The 21409-nt window shown below is 53.5% G+C and overlaps 1 protein-coding gene across 4 annotated transcripts in view; it reads left to right on the forward strand.

The window, feature by feature from the left end:
- USP48 (ubiquitin specific peptidase 48) overlaps window positions 1–4166 on the forward strand; it is a 59205-nt gene extending 55039 nt beyond the window's left edge. For all 4 annotated transcript variants that reach the window (XM_016214620.2, XM_016214621.2, XM_016214622.2 and 1 more), the window contains exons 26-27: window positions 506–532; window positions 1557–4166. In XM_016214620.2, coding sequence (XP_016070106.1) covers window positions 506–532; window positions 1557–1579 — 50 coding nt within the window. In that variant the 3' untranslated portion in view covers window positions 1580–4166. The remainder of the gene's footprint in view (window positions 1–505; window positions 533–1556) is intronic.
- The last annotated feature ends 17243 nt before the right edge of the window (window positions 4167–21409 follow it).

The following is a 21409-nucleotide window of genomic DNA, read 5'->3' on the forward strand; positions in this document are numbered from 1 at the left end:
TTAACAGCAGAATCACTGCGTCAAGAGAATGGGTAGCTGGTAGATTTCCTTGAGGAAGTTGTTTGATCTTGTCTAAAATAATGAAATAGCAATATAAGCATATTATTTAGAAGTAAAGAGGTTGTATACCATAAGAAGTGGCTGCAGCAGTCCAAAGTGGTTTCTTCTGGACTGTGGCAATGGGGGGGCGGGGGGGACCAGCGCTCAAGGGCGTCAGTCACAGGATTTTCTCCAGGCCTTTCCCGGAGTCGTGCAAAGTGCTGGCTCCGGTTATTACAACCCTTACTTACTAGCATTTGACTTTCTAAATGATGCATATGTATTACTTGGATAAAAATAAAAACAAAAAATGTCATCTGATGATTGTCATCCATAACTTCAAAAGTAATCATTGTGGGTGAGGAAGGTAATTAGAAGTTATTTTAAACTTCCCGTCTTTGGGAATTGAAGTGATCTTTACTCTCTGTCACGACGCTCTTTTCATTTTGGCTTTTTCCCCCCCCAGTGTGTATGCCAGAAGAAGGGTTTAAAGGTAAGTTACATTTGTCATGTTCTGTTCATGAATGTCAGAGTCATACTGTAATTTTCTATTAAAGTGAAGGCTATAATTTGATTTTAAAATTTAATTCAATCTGAGTCTCACGACTGAAATTAATTTTAGTTAAATGCATTTTTTATTCGAGCTTCTTCATTATCTTTTTTGGCACCCAGGCCTCAGATGGGGCCTGCGTGTTAGTATCTACCGCCAGATGTCCATCCTGCTCTCTTCCTCTCGGGGGGAGGCTGGGGAATTAGCTAGTGGCATTTCCAGGTTTATATTTAACCTTTTTCCAGTTCACCCTGTCAGTCCCATCTTAGAGCAAAACAGTTTGTGTGCAACTGATAAGAATTAGAGGAGAAGAATTTGCTGAATTATATGCGGTTCAGTGAAAAGGTTTCATTGGTCTATTTAGCATTACGGCATTTCTCGGATTATTACTTTAGATGGAGACACGGCAGTACCTTGTAGTACATCTTGGCTGCTATAGTTATGCACACCAGTAATATTCATTAATCATCAAATACGGACCTTTGACATTTACAGATTTCACTGTTGCCATTTTGGTTGTTTGCGGTCTGCTCCAGGGGCCCGTGGCAGGTTGTGATTTTGCCCAGGAGTAAGTTTGAATAAAATATCAGTGGTTCTTTGCTAAAGGAAATGAGTGAACAAAACTGCTAGCCTATAGAAAGCCTTCCTCTGCAAAGAAACTCCTGATACGGTTAAAGCAAAGCAAAAAATTTCCTTATGAAAAATGGCATTCAAATGAAAGTGTCAGTAAAATCTGATTAACTGTGTGACAACGACACACAGGAAATACATGGTTCCAACAGCAGTGGGGTTTGGCTGAAGCCTCAGGTTGGCTGATATTTTTTCTTACCCTTCAGTGTCAAGGGACTGCCGTGCTCATTTATTAAGTTGAATGTTCCCTATTGACGTGCGTTCTGGGCGAATGGAATACGTGAGCTCTTTAATTTTTGGTTCACAACCCTACCTCCACGTGTGTTTCTCTCCCCAGGTACTGGTCTCCTTGGACATTAATCTTTTGAACACTTGAGCTGACTGCTAAGAAATGACCAGAGGGAAGAGGAGTTTGACATGTTAGGGCATTAAAGAAAAGCTGGATTTAAGAATTAAATCATTACATGACTCTTCCAAAAGGCAGAAAACCATTCAAAAGTGACTGTCCCAAATGCCTTATGTCAAATAAAGCCGATTGCACTGAAGGACATCAGACTTGAAGGAAATGTTTCAGATTTTCTATTTAAGGGTGGGGGTGGGGAAAAGGGCCAATAAAGATCGAACAAGTTTAGTAGCAGTAACAGGAAATCATGTTTACATATGAGATTTATAGTCACGGGAGGGAATCAAGTTCTGTTCTATTTCCTTGCTCGAGTTTCATAACAGACGCATTGGTCCATGAGGGATTTGTATCACAGTAGATGGGACAACATTCTGCTCTGATCTAAAAGTAACTCTTTAGAGACATAACCTGCTTACCAATACCTGTCTTTGATTCATATTTTACTTTCAATAAAGCATGAAAGTGAAGAACTTGCCATAATTGTGGAAAAGTGTCTTCAGATTAGACTCCTCTCCGTCGGGTGCAGCGTGCCCGCCTCACACGCTGCCCAGCGGTCTGTCTTAGTGTTGGGTACAGGAGGGGGCACCCGAGTGTCTCCTGCAGTGAGCAAGGGACTCTTCTGTCTCATTTTTGACTTCAAAGGCTTTTGCTTTCAAGCATTGCGGAAAGGACAACGAATGTTATTACATGTGGTAGCATCTTCCTCCAGTTTTGCTATTACTCAAAAGTGGGAAATCAAGTCCACCTTGCGCTTTTGAAAAATCCAGCCACCTTGTCAGAAGAGCGGAGTGGACTGAAGTTCATGTGGACGACACAAGGCTTTTGTAAAATGTCTTCCCATCTCTCAAGTCCACCGATCCTTGCATCTCCTCTTTTCGAAAGCATTCTTCCGAAGTGGCCAGAAAGGATCTTTTACATCATGTTGTTTGAAAAAGGGGCAAAAGTGTGTGGAGGGGTGTGCTATGTTATCCAATTCAGGATTCTTGTTATTAGCAACATATAACCTAAGCAATATTCCTAAGAATATCAAAGGACTTTTAAATGGAGTTTAAGACTGGAGTTTGTTTCACTGTCTCCTCTGTTGAGTATGTATGTACATCTCTGGAGCAGAGATGCTGGCTCAGGCATCTCTCTTGCTAACATTTTTTTTAGCCTTGGGTTTGTGCTAGGTTTCCTGCTCCCCCTTCTGAAAATTTAAACTCAAATAATGGAGGGGCAGGTTTCTAATGGGCCAGTAACCTTGGCAGCATCTCTTTTGAATGGCTCTTTTTATCAGAATAATTATGGCTGTTTGGTAAAATTATAACTTCTTGCTGTGTTTTCCCTCTGTGTTTGCAATGTCTTCGGTCTTTGTGCCCTGAGGACACGGGGGTTGTCTAATGAGCCTGTGTGGGAGAGAGCTGCACGCAGGACCCTCAGAAGCCACCCTAGGAACCAGGGGTTCCCACCAGGAGGTCGGCCCAGGGAAGGTCGAGATCACGGATAGCTGATCCTCATTTTTAGATCTCAGTCTTTTATTTTGCTCCAAAGAAGTGAAGCTGAAGCATAAAATGACGTATTCTTTCCCAAGGTAAAGGCTGTGCACAGCTCGCTTAGTGCTGGGGGCAGCCGCTGCCTTTTCCCTGCTAGGCAGCTGTTTGGCCGGAGGAGAACCTTCCTGGGGATTGACATCAACCTGTCAGTGGCCCCCAGAAACCTGATATATTTCTCCCAATCTGCTGTTAATAGTTTTAAAATTCGTTACTTGAGTCTCTTCTTCTCATGCAGTGGCACAAAGTAGCAGCCTTTTGTACGTCTTCCAGGCTGATAACCCAGTTTCAGTACTGGCTCCTTTATTAATACTCCCCAGTGGTGGGAGTCGGGTGGGCCTAGAGTGAGCAGGTGATGCTCCACGAGTCTGTCCTCGGAGCCCCAGCAGTTGTCTTCCTCCTGCCCAGGCAACCTGCCTTGTTCCAGCAGCGCCTTGAAGCTTTATTAGAACCGCAGGAACTCTGGCCGAGACCCACTGAATTGGAATCTGCATCCACAGGCCGCTCTCCTCTGCTGTTTGAGGTGGAGAAGCCTTGGGCTGGGACCTTTTTCCCAGTATTTAGTGGCCTTACGCTGCCACCCTCACCACTTTGTACAGGGAAAACAGGTATAAGCTGTAACCTAAAACCCAATTCTTGCTTTGTATTTACAAATAGATGGAGACCAATTGGCTGTGACCACATTGAAGTGCAGAGACTTCCCAATGGGTTTTCTAACGTGCATGTGTACTTTTTATTAGCTCAGTCTTCTGTAGAAGGTATTATAAAGTTTGAGGTTTCCCAACTCCTCCCACCACCCTTATATTTTTGACCATTCCTTAATCCCAAACTACCGTGTACAACATATGCTGGTACAAAGTGTGCCGTTGCCTGAAATATAGGGTTGCCATTTGGACATCTTCATTCCCTGGGGGAATAAGTATCTTTCTGTGTATTAATGAACTTTATTGTTTAGAATTACTGTTATCTTTCTGCCAAATTAAAAAGAAATGAATGTCCCTTTATTTCTATGGAATCATAATCCAGAGTGAATTTTTTGTTACTTTTAAGTGTCCAGTTGGTTAGTCTGTGTGGTCAGACCCTGGTTAATTGAAGCTAATGCTGGGATTGAATAACCTGTTTTAAATACCCAAGGGATGATTTATCACTGATGTAGCTGCTGAAGTGAAATGAGCATTAAGGCCTGTCTTTCCTGATACAGAGCCGTGGCAGAGATCACATCCTCTCTCCCTGGCATTTTAATGCTCAGCTTGCTCAGTGTTACAGGGGACTGTGAACAGAGTTCAGTCTGGTGAAAAGCCAGGGCTTTCATTTTTAAAAGATTCACACCCTACATACCTTTTAACTCCACCACCTTTTCCCACAAGGTGCAGGGTTTCGTCACCCGCTGCAATTCTGATCCTTGAGGCTAGGAGTTCACCACCTCCAAACCTCAGATACTGTATGGACACCAGTTTTAGCTGGGGATTTGATGATCGACACTGGAATCCTCTATTCATTAAAATATAAATTTGAAACACTTGTAAAACACTACCACTTTGCTTGACAGATATTTCACTGAACAAAGAGCTTTGTGCCAAGTCCTGTGTGCCAGGGAAAGTCTAGTAGGGAGGCACAGAAAACCACCTCTCCCTCTCATACATCCCAGACCTTTGTGGGGGGTTTTCCAGTCTGGCCATGGAGTGCATGGGGCTCAGGAGCCTGCCAGCTGCTCGCATTAGCGTGCACGTGTGCCGGCAAGTGTTGAAACGGCAAGTCTGAGAAGTTGGTCACCTGTGTTCCTGATAATTTCACCACTTACCTTGTAACTAGGAAAGTTACTTTGTCTAGTTTTCTTATCTCGTAGAACAAGGCAATGTTTGCTGCCTTGTTTACCCTCCCACACATGTTAAGCAGTAATATTGTTGGGGTAAAATACTTTGTGTTCCTCTGTAATTAACTAGCCTTTATGAGAAAATGCTGTGGAGTTCTCAGCCAGTCTTCAAAAAGAGTTAGCAAAAGCAAGCTCCCTGGAAACCCTTCTCTGGCAGGTGTAGAACCACCTTATGCAGGAAGCCCTTGGAGCTAAAATGATGACTGGAAAGGTGTTGGGTATCCTGTGACATAAATCTTTCCTCTTGGCCCGTAAGGACCCTGAAGCTAATGGCCAAACACTAAGCCGCCTTGACTCTGTTTATTTGCAGGATCATGTTGGAAGGTATTCAAAACACTTAGGACGCGCACTGAAGATTTATGTCTTTGTGACGGGCAGGTCCTGCCCCAGAGGGGCAGCTTCCCATGTTTTGGTCGTCACTGCCAAGGACATCAGGAACAGGTGCCGCGCATGAGCCTCGGAGGCAGGGCTGTGCAGGCACCAGGCAGCACGAGTAATGGTGCTCACAGGCCACTTTCCTGACCTGAGAATCATGCTTTTCAATATTTATCTCTTGAGACAAAATAATACCGTTCAAGACTAGAGTACACAGAACAGGTATTTATTGCACTTTCTCTTTCCCAACAAGTAAACCACAGGACCAGTTTTTATCAAATTAGTACAGCATACTGCTAACATTCATCACTCAAAAAATTTTTAACTGATTTTAGAGGGGAAGGGAGAGAGAGAGACATTGGTTTGTTCCACTTCATGCATTTTTTGGTTGATTGCTGAATGTGCCCTGACCAGGGATCAAACCCACAACCTTGGCATATCCGGATGATGCTCTAACCAACTGAGCCACCTGGCCAGGGTTCATCACTTTTTAAAATGCTTGTTTCGGACAAGTTGGTGGCATTTCTTCATATGGTAAGACTTAAGCATCTTTTCTGAGCCTCATCAGATTTGGGGAAGAAGGTTGCAGAACTCATCTTGTAGCTTGTCGAGGAGTACGACCTGGGTGACCTTGGGCTGTTACTGGAGTTGGGACCTGCACCAGCTCATTACTGGACCAAGCCTTTGTTGTGTCCTGCCCAGCAGAAGCAACACCAGGATCCTCAAGGTGGATCCAGTTGCCTGGTGGCCTCCATCCCACAAGCACAAGTGACACGTCAGCTCTTCTCATTCGGCTTTCGCGCTTTCTCGTTCTTGAGGCTGTCCGAGTCCCCGTGAAGTCAGTCCTAAGCTTGCCCAACGTAATTACTGTATTGATCTCAAGTAGAGGACATCATCTGTTTTCCCCAATGGCCTTAAAGAAAAAAGGAAAAAAGCACCCTGCTTTCAAGGACTTGGCTAAGACTGAGGAGGCCAGGCCCTTTGAAGTGGAATTGCTCTCGGTCAGGAAGGGAGCCAGCCTCATAACAGCAGCTGGAATGGCAGCTTCAATTCCAGATCCGTTAGTGCTGCCAGGCCAGCCGGCCCTTGGCCACAGGAAGTGGGGGACACGCCCCAGGAGAGACAAGGCCTAGGCTCTCTGTGCAGGGTAGAGTCTTTGCCAGCCGCTTTCACACTTGTATCTTGGCCCCCCCTCACCCCCAGTGTTCTCTGCTGTATTTGGATTTGTAACCTAGGGAAACACTAAACTCCCCTCTCTTTACGATCCTGGGCAAGTGTGTTCCCCTTTGGGCCGAAGTGTTCTGAAAGGAAGCTGGATGTGGAAGTTGTCAAACATGAACGAGGTGGGAGGAGACGGTGGGGCCTCACCTCAGCTCCACCCCCACCCCCACCCACTGCCTTGAAGCTCCTGGGAGTGCATTTGGAAAACCGCCCAACCGGCCGCCTCTGAGGACCTCTCCGTGAGTCCTGAGCCGGTTCCGTGGCTGGTTTCTGCCTGGCGTGCTCTGCTGCATCTCCCATCTGTAGCGTGCGCTGACGCTGGCTGAGCGGCTCCGCGCTGTGCTAGACCGTCTAGAATTCTGGAACTAGAGTGAATGTTTATATGTTTTTGCCTTTCTGGGGAGCCAGAGTTAAGCCTGGGCTGGATCTTATGTCTTGCACCTAAAACCACCCTGATCCCAGACATGAATCAACCTAATTAGTATTAGACTGTTCTAGATCCCGAGGGCAGGGGCTCACTCAGCCATCTTACTCATCGCCGTGTCCCACCATGGGCCGCATGACATGTTCTCAGCAAGGAAAATGAAGGAACCCTTCAGGGTCCACTAGACACTTTTTCTGTGACGGCAAGAACTCTGGGAGAGAGCATCTATTACTTCGGTATCACCAGAGCTGGCCCCACCTTTAGGCTTGTCTCTTTTATCAAAATGGGGATTTCTAGCTGTTCACATTCCTGATCCAGATTTCTGTGACCTCAAGAGTGGGTTCCCCAGAGTTGCATCCTCTGTTCTATCTCCAGCATCGGGGTGGCCAGACGTTGAGGCCCTGTGTCCTTCCCTGAGGGACCTGCCCTGGTGCCAACTCCCACTCATCCTGTCTTATGCTCACTGGAGTGGCACTGTCTTCTCCCATCTCCCTGCAGACGCAGCCCTTTTATGAGACCTTAACTGCCACACAGACAACACGCCTTGGGGACCCACTGCTTTTGCATTTTCTCCCCTTGCTTTTCCTGCTGGGCAGTCTCTAGCACCATCTCTCCCCTTTGATCAGGGCGGGGAGGGGTGGGCATTGAGAGGAGAGTAATTTCCAAAGAGGCCTCTTTCCCACTCTAGGACTCCATTGTGCATTATTCCGAGTTTATTGTGCCACCCACCTTTTCAATCTATAGACTTCTTAGATGTCAGATATTTTGAAGCCAGCTTTCATTTCTCAGTAGTTGGAGAGCAGGGGTAGTGGCTAGGTCGCAGTGTATTACGTGAAAAAGAAAAGGCTTGTGCCCGGAGGCAGCCATGCGTGACTGGTCAGTCCTGAGTGGTTTGGATTGAAATAGGGCAGGGAAAGCAAAGCCTTTGTCCAATCTTCCCTTGCATACCCAGGCTTCATGCCAGGCTCTGTGCCCAGCCCCCTACAGCACATGTTGCCTTCTCCCCAGGGGCCCTGACAGTCTCAGAACGTCGCCCCCCCCCCCCCCCCCCACAAGCTAGAGATTATAAGGCTCTTACATTGAGGTTTTCTGTAAAGAGGGAAATGCTGTAATTGAAAAGCTCCTTGATTATAAAGAAGAAATAGGCCTGGCACAGACGCGCTTTCGTTCTTTGGCCTACTCAGCCAGGGTCAGGCACGTTTAGTCCCTAGTCCCCTGGTGCCAATAGGACCTTAGGCCCTTGGGAATCTTGGAGTCTGCCCGGTCCAAACCATGAAAGGTCACAGCTGCAAGTCCTCAGTGAGCACATTTCCACATCACCACTGCCTCTGCCGGCCCCCTCGCTCCAGCTCAGGTGGGGCACCTTGGTCTCTGCTCCCAGTCTGCAGTGGTACCATCGGCATTGCCTTCCTGGCTGGAGTTGGGAGTCGGGCTCTGTCCTCAGCATGGAGGGGGAGAGGGCTCCTTGGGGAAGTAGTTGGAGAAGCAGGAAGAGGCACGAGTTGTGATCAGAATCAAGGATCCATCTGGCCAAGCGTACAAAAAAGCCGAAAGATGGGAAGAGAGATGCTTCAGAGGACCCTGGGATTTGTATGCTCTTCCTAATTTGTGTGAGCCCAGCCCCAGAAGGTCTGGAGGCTTTCAATGGGCCCTTCCCAACCAGGATTTGTTTTCACCAAGCATCTTCCAGAACCAGTGCCCTGCAAAATATGCCTGGCTGGAGCCATTGCCACCCTATGAAATCCCTTCTACGCCATCTCCAGAAGTGCCTTGGCCGTGCTGGTTCAACTCCTTCCCTCTTATTACTACTTCGAACCAACTCTGTAGCCATGGTGAATCCTGAGAAGGGTCCCGGATCCTGGCTGCATGCTAGGTGGGAAATCAAAGGGCCCCCAGGGATGGGAGTGGGGCGGGCCCAGAGTTAGGTGATGCTCCAGGAGCCTCCCCTTGGAGCTGGAGCAGTAGTCTTCCTCCTGCTCTGGACTTAACCCTGTTCCACCAGCGCTGCTCAGAATGTCTGTGGCCCCATGGCACCAGCAACACTGCAAACCTTTATTAGAAATGCAGGAACTCAGGCCCCAGACGCCTGAATTGGGACTTGGGATCAGGGAGTCCTAGAAGTTTGCCACTCCTAGAAGTTTGATAAGCCCTGGGCTTGGGGGAGCTTGCAGGAGGGAGAACTTGACAGAAAGGGACTGAAAAGTAAGTGACCAATTCCATGTCCCTTCTGCCTTTTCACATTTGCTGGGGGGGAGGGGGGGGGATGAGGGTGAGGCATGTCCTGCGATTTCCTCTTAATTCTAATATCTTGGTTGGGGTGAGATTCTTGGAGGGGAAACAGCCGAGGTGGGACTGAACACTTGGCCCTGTATGTCTCAGATCTTCCGGAGGCTGCTGACAGGGTTGCTGAAGGCCCCAGGTCTTTTCCTTAATGAAATGCAGTTCCTGTGGCTGGAAAATAGGGGGGGAGGGGGGGATGATACTGAGAGCCATTTGTTAACTACACAGCAGGTGCTCAATAAATACGTTAAATAAATGGATGCAAGACTTGGGTCTTCCCTAAGTCCTATCTGTGAAGTGGCCTATGGACTCGCTGACCTTGGAAGGTCCTGTCTGCTTGACCTACTAATTGTAAGTGGTTGATGAAATGGAGATTTGTCTCCACCCCTTTTTGGCCTCACTTTCCCCAGTTATTAGAGCAAGGGGGTGAGATCCAGCGGCCTCAAAGGTCCCCTCTAACAATGTTCTGTGTGACTGGCATGATCTTGGGGCCACCAAGCATACCCTCACCCATTGTCCCCCACAGCTCTGATCCTGTAGACTCACTGCCCCTTACCTTGATTCGTCTAGGGTTGCCCCTTGGAGGGGAGCCCAGTGGAGACCAGAGAGAGGTGGGAAGTGGGTCCCAGGAGCCACAAGTGTCAGCTGCGCTGCTACTGCTGCTCTCGAGCACGCGACGACCACGGTCAAGCCTCTCCCCCTCTGTGGGCTTCGGAGGTCAGACTAAGGTGAGCACTGCGACCCCTCCCTGCCTGCGTTTTCAACTCTTGCCCTGACCCCACCTTCCTCCTCTGGGTTAGGGAGCGGGGAGCGAGCTGCCCGGTGCAGGGAGGATGCCAGAGCCGCCACCCCGCAGGGGAGCGTCACCGGGCGCCGGGCTCGCCGCCTCGCCCAGCTGGCCCCGCGCCTTGTGCGTCCTCCGGGGCCCTGCAGACGCACGGAGCCCATGGGGGCCTGGGCGCCTCGCCCACCTTTCCTGCCTCCCCGGCTTGCCCCAGAAGTTGTTGCTCTCCCCTGGGAGCATTGGCTGGGCCTCCGGGCTCGGGTGGGGGCCCTGCCACAGCCTAGCCGGGTAACCTTGAGCCATCCTTGCCCCCCTGGTTCTCAGTTTCCCCACCTGTAAGATGGGGGCCCAGCGCGCCCGCCCCGGGACCTGTTGTGCGAGGCGGCGGCTGGCGGGAGGGGGCGGGCGGCGGGGTCTGGGCGCCGCCGCTCCCGCGCCCGCGGCTCGGGCACCGCAGTGAGGGGGGAGCGCGGGGAGGGGGGGAGCGCGGGGAGGGAGCGCTCGGCGGTCACGTGACGCCCCCTCCCCGAACTGCGGCGGCGGCGGCGGCGAGCGCGGAGCCGCGTCTGAGCAGAGCTGCAGCGGCGGCCGCGGGCACCGGAGCGCGAGCCCAGGACCCCGGCCCAGCCCGCGGGTGAGTCCGCCCGCCCGGGGCGCGGCGCCGGATCGGGGAGGCGCGGGGGTGCTGCGGCAGCCAAGACCCCGCGCCGCGGCTGGGGGCGGCGGGACCCGGGTCCCCGGGGCGGGCAGTGCGGAGGGTGCGGGCAGCGCTTGGCTTGGCCCCCGCGGGCGGCGGCGAGTGGGGGCCAGGCCTGGGCCGAGCCGGCCAAGCCCCCCGCCCCCGGGGGTGGGGCCAGGCCGGCGGAGGGGGCTCGGGTCCCACCCCCGGCGTGGGTGGGGGTGCCGCCTGCTCCCCTAGGAGGGGGCGCCTTGGGTTCAGAGCAGGGACCGCGGAGAAGGCAGAAGTGGGCGCGCTCCCTGGCCCCTGGGGAGGGGCCGTAGCACCGCCCTGGACCAGGCGCGCGGGTCGTCCGAGGGCCGAAGCGGGGTCCCCAGGTCCAGCCACCCTGAGCTGGGCGCGCGCCGATGCCCTCGCCTCCTCAGACTCCGAGCGTCTCCCCCGCCCGGTGTCCCTGACCCGCCTCGGAGCAGGACGCGCGTCACGCAGTCTGGCGCCCCCTCGTCGCTTCCCCGGGCCCCGCAGGATCTGAGGGCTCGGTGGGAATCCACAGGGCGGTCCCCGCGCCCCGCAGGCCTCTGGTGCCAGTCATGGGGCGCCTGGGCTTGGGGAAGACACCCCGTGTGCACGCACCCGCACACTTGCGCGCACACACACACACACTTGCACGCACCAGCTCAGGAGGAAAGCGCCCTCCCTCCGCTGTCCTCAGACCTCGACCAGCGCTTGACCTCCAAGTCCTTGGGGTCATACGACAGGCCTGGGCACCCCACTCCTCACACATGGCACGTTGGCATCTGTCTCCCTGCCTCGTTCCAGTCCCTCCCCAAAGTCAGAGGCCAGCAGGAGGGGCTCAGAGAAGCTGGGTCAGGGCGCAGCAGCAGAGAAAGGCGGGTGGGAAATGAAGTAGGACTATCAGCTCCTCCCAGAGGGAGCTGGTCGGGGCTCCTGGCCACCCTGCCACAGGACAGTGTTACCTCCGTCCCTGGGGGGTTGAGGGAAGAAACTGGAAGATGGGAGGCAGCCCTGAGTTTTCTAGCAAATGAGAAGGAACTCAGTCAAAGGTACCCCTGAAGGGCATCTAGGCCTGGCAGGGCAGCTGAGGGCAGCAGCTGAGTGGGGCAGGTGGTGGTCATTCCAACTGGCCCCAGGGACCCCTCCTTCCCCTCTACCCAGGACCTCGGCCTTGCTCTGAGACCCCTGGCAGATGGAGGCTCTGGGGAAGGGGAGGGAACACCTTAATGGCCTTGGAAAGAATTCCAGGGTAATGATTAATCCTCAGGTGGCATGAGCACCTTCCCCATCCACAGCTGAGGGACTGAGGTCCCCATTGCACAGATAAGGAAACCGAGGCCCGGAGAGGCTAAAGGAACTGTCCAAGGTCACAGAGTCGCCTGCTGTCTGATCCATGTAGATCTCCGCCGCCCTGGGGTGGAGGCAAGGTCAGTGATGATGTGGAGTGATCCACAGTGGACCTGCTCTGTGCTGTTTGGGGGTGCATCAGGCTGGAGGTGGAGAAGCTGACTCAGGTTGAGGAGAACCCCTCCACCTTCAGGGTCCAGAACTCAGACCTCCTGCTCTTTTGGAGCCCCGTGCTCGCTTTGCCACCCCTTCTCACAGCCAGGATGGTGTTCCCACCCTGGGACCTTCCCAGCTCACAGCCTTCCTTTGGCAAAGCCCTCCCCTCTTCTCTCTGCCCCAGGATGTCTGCCTGGTAGGGATCTCAGGGGGTCTCTCTCCTGGCTGTAACTACCTGGCCACCCTCAGGGGACAAGAGGATTCTCCCTTTGGCCTCTTGAAATGCAGAGGGTCTCATTTTGGCTTGGGGGGGGGGGGTCTCTGCTGCTTGGGCCTCAGCCCCTCAGCAGGATCTACACAAGCCTGGGGTTAAGGAGCCCTGAGACCCTGCTCCCCACCTCTCATTGGGCCCTGCCCCCTGCATGGCTGTCATGTTCCCCAGCCTAGAGGCCCTTTGAGGACTCCTGGGGCAGGTCTGTCTTCCACACCACCTGTCTGCCTCTAGAGGCCTTTGTCCTGGCTGTCAGAGGCTGCTGAGCAGCCACACATGCTCCACAAACACCGAGACCCATACACAGCCAGACAGGATTCTACTCACAGATACCTCGAGACCCAGACACAGGAACCCACAGGCACACTCAGGCCAGGACCCCCACCTCCAACTCTGAGCAACACTACAAACACCATCCAGATGTGCGCACACAGGTTGAAGGTGGTTGTTAGCAAGGAGAGCTTCCTCCAAAGCCCTCATCTGGCTGATATGTTTCCATGATCTCCTCCAGGGTGCACACATGATACATACGCATGTGGGAAGGAGCACAAGGAAGCCCCATGCCCTTAAAAATGAGCATGGCAGATATGCACATGCACCCACCCACGCCCAGGCACCACAGATGCACACACCCATGCATTACGTCAGCTTCCTGTGTGTGGGACTTGAACTCATCACCTGGGAGAGGGTGGCAGGGGCACCTCTGAGCAGCCCCAGCAAAAGCTTACCCTCTTCCCTGTTTTCTGCTTCATGTGAACCCAGCTTGGCTAAGAATGCTGGGAAACTGCCTGGTGCTTTCCCCTTAGTGGACCCTCCTTCCTCCCCCCCTCCCCACCACACCTATTCCTGCCAGGTTGCCAGAGGAGCCTCTCCCCCCAGGTTCCCCCTTTGCCACCCCTGATGATGCTGCTCCACAGGCCCCTCCCAAGGCAGAACACTCTCAGCCCAGACTCAAGCAGCCCTGGGGTTTTGTTTCCTTTGCCACTTTTGCCAGGAGGCCTTGCCAAGTCCTGGTTTCTAGGGGCCAGCTGGTGTAAAGGGAGGGGAATCCTCCAAGTTCCCCTCTGCTTACCTCTGCGCCTGGCAGAACCTCTGCTGGCTCGGCCCTGGCCCCATGGCTGGGCCTCTGGCATCGCTGGGGAACAGCTGCTGAGAGGTGCTTCTGTGGGCTCAGATGAGTCTCCAGGGAAGACTGGTGCTAGGTGGGGAGCAGCGAGGGGCTCTGAGCTTTGCCATTCTCACTTGGGCACTTGCCCTAGGCTTGCCAGGCCTGGCCCTGCCTCTTGTTGGCTGTGTGGCCTGGGAAAATCATTTCCTCTCTCTGGGAACCATCTCCAGCTTTGAGAGGCAGCTCAACCTGTTTAGGGAGTAGGAGGTGGGAGGTGGCAGCCCTGTGCTAAGGTGGAAAGGAAGTTTGGCTCTGTTGGGCAGTGTGGGGCACTGCCCTGGCTAAGGACTTCCAGCAGATTGAAAACTCTAGGTCCACACCAGGTCAAGCAGGGGTTGTCAATCTGGGACACCTGGGGTGGCCACCCTGGGTGGGACCTGAAAGCAGGGGGCTGCAGCTGTGAGTATTTCTATGCCCCCAAATGTGCTCTATTTTTAGGGCTGAAGACTAATACTTGCAGGCAGTGACTCAGGATGAAGGGAGAAGCAGAGGGGTGCTGGTGGGGAGACATCCCAAAACAGGGGTATCCCACTGAGACGAGCCTTCCCCCCCGGAAGAAAGGAGCCAAACCTATGGTGCTCTTGCTGTGCGCTGCACAGTGGTGGGGACCTCATTTGCACACACTCTCAGTGATATTGAGTGCGTAGGATGTCCTGGGACACAGCGAGTGGCTGGGTGTGGCATCCTTTGGTCCCTGCCACAGCCCAGCGTGGTTTTACTGTGGCCAGGTCTGAGATCAAGAGGAAAGGCTCAGAGGCGAGGCACCCTGCCCGCTCACTGTTACAAAACGCCTGTCAGCGTGGGCCACCTTCCCTTGGGGCTCCTTTTGGAAGAAGACTTGAGTTCAAAGTCAGACTTTGCCACTGTCCAGCTGCACAACTTGGGGCAAGTCACTCCATCTCTCTGAACCTCTGCTTCTTTATCTGTAAAGTGGGGATCACCCACTTCATGCACCTGATGGGGTTGCTCCAAGGGTTAAGAAGATGAATGCAGGCAAATACCCAGGGCGATGCCCCCCTCCTCGTGGGCACTTGTGGACTAAGGAGAGAGGGGCTGGGAGTTGTCAGGAATCCAAGTCCAGTCTTTGCTGTGTGACTTTGAACAAGTCACTTGCCCTCTCTGTGCCTCATTTCCTTCTCCATAGAATAGGGATGACGAGCCCTTGTTCGCCTGCCCACCTGGGAGTGTTTGTGCAGAGCAGACGTGATGGCTGGGAGCTGCTGTGAAAAGCATAGAGCTGCACTCAGGAGGATAAGCAAATACCAGAAAAATGTGGAGAAAAAATATTTTTTTTGAAACTTCAAATATTTTGTTACAGCAAGAAAAAAAATAAGCCTTTTCTTCAGTGTTTTGGGGACGTGGGCAGTTTTTCCATAACTTCACATTTCCAAGGCAGTTGGCATTGCTATCATCATATGAGATGGGTAGTTTTCCTCCTGAGGAGTCAGTGTCTGGCACATAGTAGGTGATCAGTCAATGGTAATGGTGGCCACAAGTGGAATTGTGAGTTCCATAGTGAAAGCAGCTAATGTGTTTCTGGAGTCATGATCGGCTGCACTGTGGCGATCAGGACACTGGTTTCACTTCAATGGAAGGTGTGTGTAGGGTTGAGCTGGGGTCAGTTTATTATGGGCCTTGAATGCCAGGCTGAGGAGTTTGTGTTTCCCTGGAAGCCAGTGGGTAACCCGTTGGAGGGACTAGCTGAGCCTTCTGTGGGCAGGCCTTGAATACTTGGCCAGGCTCACCACCAGGAATGAGGAAATAGCCTGGCACCGTTCTGTGCCCTGCCTCTGCTGGGTCAGTGCTGCTGTTTCCCTGGGTTTCATGCAAGGGAAAGCCTCCAGCATTTTCCATCCCAGGGGCAGGCTAGAAGGCCTGGCACCAACCCATCAGGAAAGGAGGGGGCTGCCATCTGTGCTGAAATCAGGAGACCCTACCCCACTAGCTGGGTGATCTTGGCCAAGTCACCCGCCTCCAGGGGCCTCCCTTTCCTCTGTGCAATGGGTGGCTGCATTTGTGCCACCTTTGCAGTGTGATGCTAACGAGGCCGAGCTGCGGACCAACCGAGTCATGTCTCTGGGGGGAATTGTGCTGTTTCTTACAATTACCTATTGCCCAGGCTCCTCCGAGAATTTGGGGTTGCTGGGATTTGGGGGACAATGGATAAGGACAGACTCCTTAGACACCAGGGAGGCCATGACCTTCTCAAGGCCACAGGCGCCACATGCCTGTCGCAGCCTGGCTGTTGGAGGCGGTGGAGGGTCCAGCCTTCTGCTCTGCTCCTGACTCCTCTGCCCCAAGTCTGTGAGAGAAAGACATCCCATCCCCAGCTCAGAAGACAGGCCTCCCCAAGGCCCCCCTCCTCTGAGTTAGGGCCTTCCAGGTGGGATGAGGTGGCTGATGGAGGGTGACCTTGGCAACAACCCTCTGCTTGAAAGCTCAGTGCCAGAGCCGCTGGGGCAGCCTGGTTCTCCATTCTCATAAGTAGGGTGTGTCATTGACCTGTAAGCGGCTGACGGGACAAGGCCCAGGCTGATGGTGGGCAAGCCTTTCCCAACCTTGGAGGTTCTGAGAGAGGCCATCCACCCTGTCACCAGGCAGCAGGCAGGCCCCCAGACCTCTCTGGCTAGAGAGGTGTGGCCCTCAGTGGTCCTCTGAGAGGCAGGGAGAGCTGGGACCCGCCCCCTGCCCTTGCTCCCACAGGACACTGGGCCTGCCCTGTGTCAGCCAAGGCGAGAACCTACCTGCTAGCTGAGGGATTCCAGGAGTGCTCGGGCAGGGGAGAGCCGATGGAGGCTGGGCGATGGGACGCAGGTGGGAGCGTTAATGGAGTGTTTACAGTATGCTGGGCCCAATGCTAAGCACTTTTCACGGATCTATCTCATTTAATTCTCAGAGCAACCTTTATTAGCTGCCCAAGGTCACCCAGCTGGTACGTGGCTGGAGCTGAGATTGAATTAAGGGCTGTCTGACTCCACTTTCAATCCCTTCGTGTGCTGCATGCAGAATTAGATGGGGAGGGGAGGAGAGAGGAATGGGCTGTGGCCTAGGGAATGGGGGGGTGGGGCAGGGGCAGCTCCACCTCTGCGGCTGTCCCCACACCTTCAGGACCTGGCCCTAACCCTCCAGCTCCTCCCCCCTTTTCCCTTCCCCGTGACCTGCCTCTGGGGCTCTGAGGCCAGGGCTGGGTCGGGGAAAGGGGATGAATGGGGAGGTTTGTTGGGAGCCGTTCCCAGGGACATCCAATCCCACAGATCCTGGCTGCTCCCGGCCCCCTCTGTCTGCATGAACTCCCAGCTGGGAAACCAAGAAATCCTCAGCATCAGAGCTGGAGAGGAGCCCGTGGAGATCAGCTGGTCCAACCCCCTCGTTTTACAGATAATAATTATTATGATTACACCCGATGGTAGCAATTCACGAAGGGCTCCCACATCTGGGCTGCCTCTATGCGCGCCAGAGCCCTTGGGGCTGGCAGAGCTCATGTGGCAGTTTTTATTCCCTCCCCACTTTGTGACTGAGGAAACTGAGGCTCAGGGAGGCAAAGAGATGGGCCTCGGACACACATCTGGCTTTGGTACTGGGCTCCAAACCCAGCTCTCTCTCCCCCCTGAGCTCATGACACCATCCTGGGCCCCTGAGGCCCAGAGCCCACGAGGTGTGGCTCAGGACTACATCCTGCATTAGGCGCGGGCGGGGGGACTGGTCCTGAGAGGACTGCATGGGAACATGGCAGGTACCAGGTGAAGCTCTGGGACTCCCCATGCTGCCGGCCTTTCTCCCTATTGTGGGAACACAGTCCCTTTCTCCATAACAAGGGTGATAGACTGAGGGGCAGATGTGTTCCCTAGAGGCCTCTCCACCTGCTATGCCCATGGGGACCAGGATCCCCAGAAAATCAGACTGAGAAGGCACTTTGGAGGGCCCTCGTTATACAGAGAAGGAAACTGGAGCCCAGAGGCAGAGCTGGGCCAGTGGCAGAGCTGGGCCTAGGACCTGGGTCTCCTGACTCAGGGTGAGGCTGTGCCAGCACGTGCCCAGAAGCAAGAGTAAAGACGGTCTCCATTTATAGTTGCCTCCTCTGTGCCAGGGTGGAGCACATTACACTAATCCTAAGAACAGCCCTATGAGGCAAGTACGATTATTACCTTTACCACCCCCTTTTACAGATGAAGAAACTGAGGCTTTGAGAGGTTATGAAAATGGCCCAAAGTCACAAACCAGGAAGTGACAGAGGCAAGGATTCAAACAACGTCCATCTGACGAATCCTATGCTGATGTCAACCCCTGTCTGTATTATGATGGCAATAAAACTGATTTTTTCTTTCTGTTCATAGCCAACCTAGGACATAATTCATTCCTGGAATGTTTATGGAGCACCTACTGTGCTGAGGAGACCAGGGGGCCTATGAGGAGCCAGAGGCCAGGGGTTGAGGGTCAGAGATTAGACAGGAGGTAGAGGGCCTCCAGACACTCCTAAACTCCCTGCCCCCAGCGAGGATGGCTGCCCACCTCACTCTGTCCCCAACCCAGCCATAGACTGTGTTTGCAACCTGTGTCTCTGCCCCTCACGATTGCCCGCAGTGTATGTTGTAGCCCGAGTTACACTTGGAAATATGGGCTTGTGGATTTTGAACACCCCAAAGAAGACCCTACTGGCAACAGCATTGGCAACCACCCCCATCAGGCCCTTCCTTCCTGGGCACCAGGCATGGTGCTCGGTCCTCTCCCCACTTACGTCACCTCGTTAGCACTGTCCATCACTCTGTGAGCTGAGGGCTAGTGTGTTTCCATTTTCCAGGGTGGGAACTGAGGCTCAGAGTCACACAGCTCAAGACTGAGCCGGAACCCGGCTCTGTCCAGATCTCATGCCGGTTTCCTTACCGGTGGCTCACCCAGCCATGCTCTGTGCCCAGGCTGTGGTTACGCATTTAGAATCCTTGTTCCCGGCAGGCAGGGCTTCCGCCAGGCAACGAGTATTGAGTGAGCACCTACCCTGTGCCTTGGGGAAGTGCTTCGTAAAGCTAAAGCTTGTGAAGGTGAGGAGATAGGGGCTCCTCTGTGAGGGACGTGGGGCCCCATGCAACCAGCCCACCCAAGCCCTGAGGAAGAGGCTCCCAGGCCTCCAGTGGTGTCAGGGCGGGGCAGTGTGTGCTGTTTCAAGGGCTTTCTTGGCAGGAGCATCCCCGAGAGTGACTCAGAGCAGAGTTAAGACCTCAGAGGGTCTTTGCAGCCACTTCTACTGTCATGTAGCCCCGCAGGGCCTCAGTTTCCTGGTCTGAACCGGGGGTGAGAACACCTAATTCATGAGGATTGAACCAATGAGAGTGCTTGACGCAGGGCCTGGGAACTAGGAGCTTCTCTTACTGAGCCAGGGTGCATGTGTGATGGGGCTGAGGTCTTGAGGCATCAGAAAAGCCGCAAGCCTGTGTCCCCGTCAGTCACGGCTGACATGTTGCATGATCTGCCTCGCGGGGCTGTTGTTGGGATCACAGAGGTCCCAGGTGCATAGTTGCGGCTCGGGGATCTGCACACGGAGCCAACGGGTCCCAGGGGAGAGTGGGGGCGGGAAGCGGCGCTCAGGTGCGCCGCTGTGCCCCGGGAGAGGCGCGGGAGAAGGGAGGGGGCAGGCTTTGGGGGCCGCCTCCGCACGAGGGGAGGAGTGAGAAGTACAGGGGGTGGGGAGCGCACGGCGGGGGTGGCGGGGCGCTGCCTCCCGGCGCCCTCCAGGTCCCCACCCTCCTCCGAAGAGACGCCCGGGGCGCTGTCCCTGGTCCTGGAGCGCGCCGCCGCTTGCCCTGCAGTTCCCCTGATGGCCATTGGAGGGCGCCCGGGACCGCGGCGGACTCCGGAGCCGGTTCAGAACACGTTTTTTAGAGCATTCACTTTCCTGTGATGGCCTACCTACACACCTGATTTAAAAAACCAAACGATATCCTGCCCTAAGAGAAGCAAAAGCCCTCTACTTCCATAGATAAATTAGCATAATCACACCCGAAGACCTAGTGAAGTATCTAAGTACTTTGCACCCGTATGTGTATATATGTATATAAAGCAGAGTTAGTCTAGGATGGGATAAATGGGCTTTTCACCCACATGAATATCTGGGGGGATATGGCAAGTCTTCCTTGGGTGAGACTCTTCCTGGCATAGCTTTCCTAGCCCCCACTCAATGAATGACAGTGGTGACCCCAGTGATTGCCAAGGACAAAAACCATCCTCCTTTATTTTCCTAATGCCTTCTAGGGGGCAGTGACACCCCCGTTGAGAATGACCGCCACAGTGAGGGGCCTTGGCCAGGTGAAGAGGGGCTCACAGAATCCTGAGTGGCTGAATGGGAAGGTGGCAGCTTAAGGAATTTTCAGGTCATCCCATCCCCCATATTGCAGATGGATCAACAGAGGCCCAAAGTGGGAAGAGATTGTGCTAGGAAACACAAGTGACAAGCAGAGCAGGGGCCCCAACCCAGGTCTCCTGCTCCCTGGTCCAAGGATCAGTAAGCCTAGTTGCACTGGGTGGAGCTCTGGGCATCAAGCAGTCTCCTAGCTCAGCCTAGCTGCCCCTGAAAATGGGCAGGGAGGGCCATGCCCTTAGCAGAGGGGTAGGAGAAAGGGCCTGTCTGGATTCCAGCCTACAGTGTGTGAGAAGGGCCTTGGCTTCCCCTCTCATTGGGGGTGAGCAGTTGCACAACCCTCGACCCCCAAAGAGCTATCCTGTCTCTACTTCTTCCCAATAGTTCGCTGGGCACTCTGTGTGTGCATATGTGTGTGTATGTGTGTGCACGTGTGTCTGTATATTGTGTGTGAACATAATGTGATCTAAGGGCATGTGGACCTTTGACTTCTATGCATGAATCTCTTGTCATTGGTGTGTGTTCACATGTGTGTACAAATCCAGCCACAGTAGGCGAGCACACACTGATTTGGGAACCTGTGGGTGTGAACCTGATCTGACTCTTGCATGTGTATGTGCATGTAGGTTTGCACTGTAGGGACTGATGTTCATGGGAGCTGATCTGACCTCTATAGACATGAGTCAGATGCATTTGGTCTGATCTGATCTCTACAGGCATGAGGTAGATGTCTGTGTACAGTACAAGGGCAGGCGATGTGCATGTGCGAGCTGGTGAAGTTCCTGTGCAGGCGTGCATGCACCAGACTTTATCTGTCTTGTTTATTCTTTATTGTTAGCGCCTGAACAGTGTCGGGTGTACAATAGATGCTCAGGGTGTGTTTGTTGAATGATTGAAGGAAGGAAGACATGCCTTATGTGTATCTGGGTTTCCAAAAGGGCTTTGCTCTCAGGGACCTTCGAGGCACATCCTTAGGGATGTTGGCCTGAGTGGAGGCATTTATTCTGGCCATTTCGTCCAGGCCAGATTGTCCTGATCCCTGAAAGGGACACTGAGTAGGCAGGTGTCTCAGGAACCCACTGAATGGGGTAGGAGCCTTAGAGCCAGGACAGGGGATGGCTGGGTTGGTAACCTCACTGGACAACTGCTGGGGGAAATGCTGTGAGCCAAGCCACACCCACTCCTCCCTCCCTTCCCAGGGCCTGGAGACCCCCCTCAGGCTCTTCCCCCCTCCCCAGCTCGGGATTTGCAGCACCTTTTAATTGGGTAGGTGTGGCTTGGCTAGAAAGGTCACAGGCTAAGGATAATGATATTTC

The sequence above is a fragment of the Miniopterus natalensis genome, chromosome 9 (genome assembly GCF_054644295.1).
Source record: "Miniopterus natalensis isolate mMinNat1 chromosome 9, mMinNat1.hap1, whole genome shotgun sequence".
In the NCBI taxonomy this organism is placed as follows: domain Eukaryota; kingdom Metazoa; phylum Chordata; class Mammalia; order Chiroptera; family Miniopteridae; genus Miniopterus; species Miniopterus natalensis.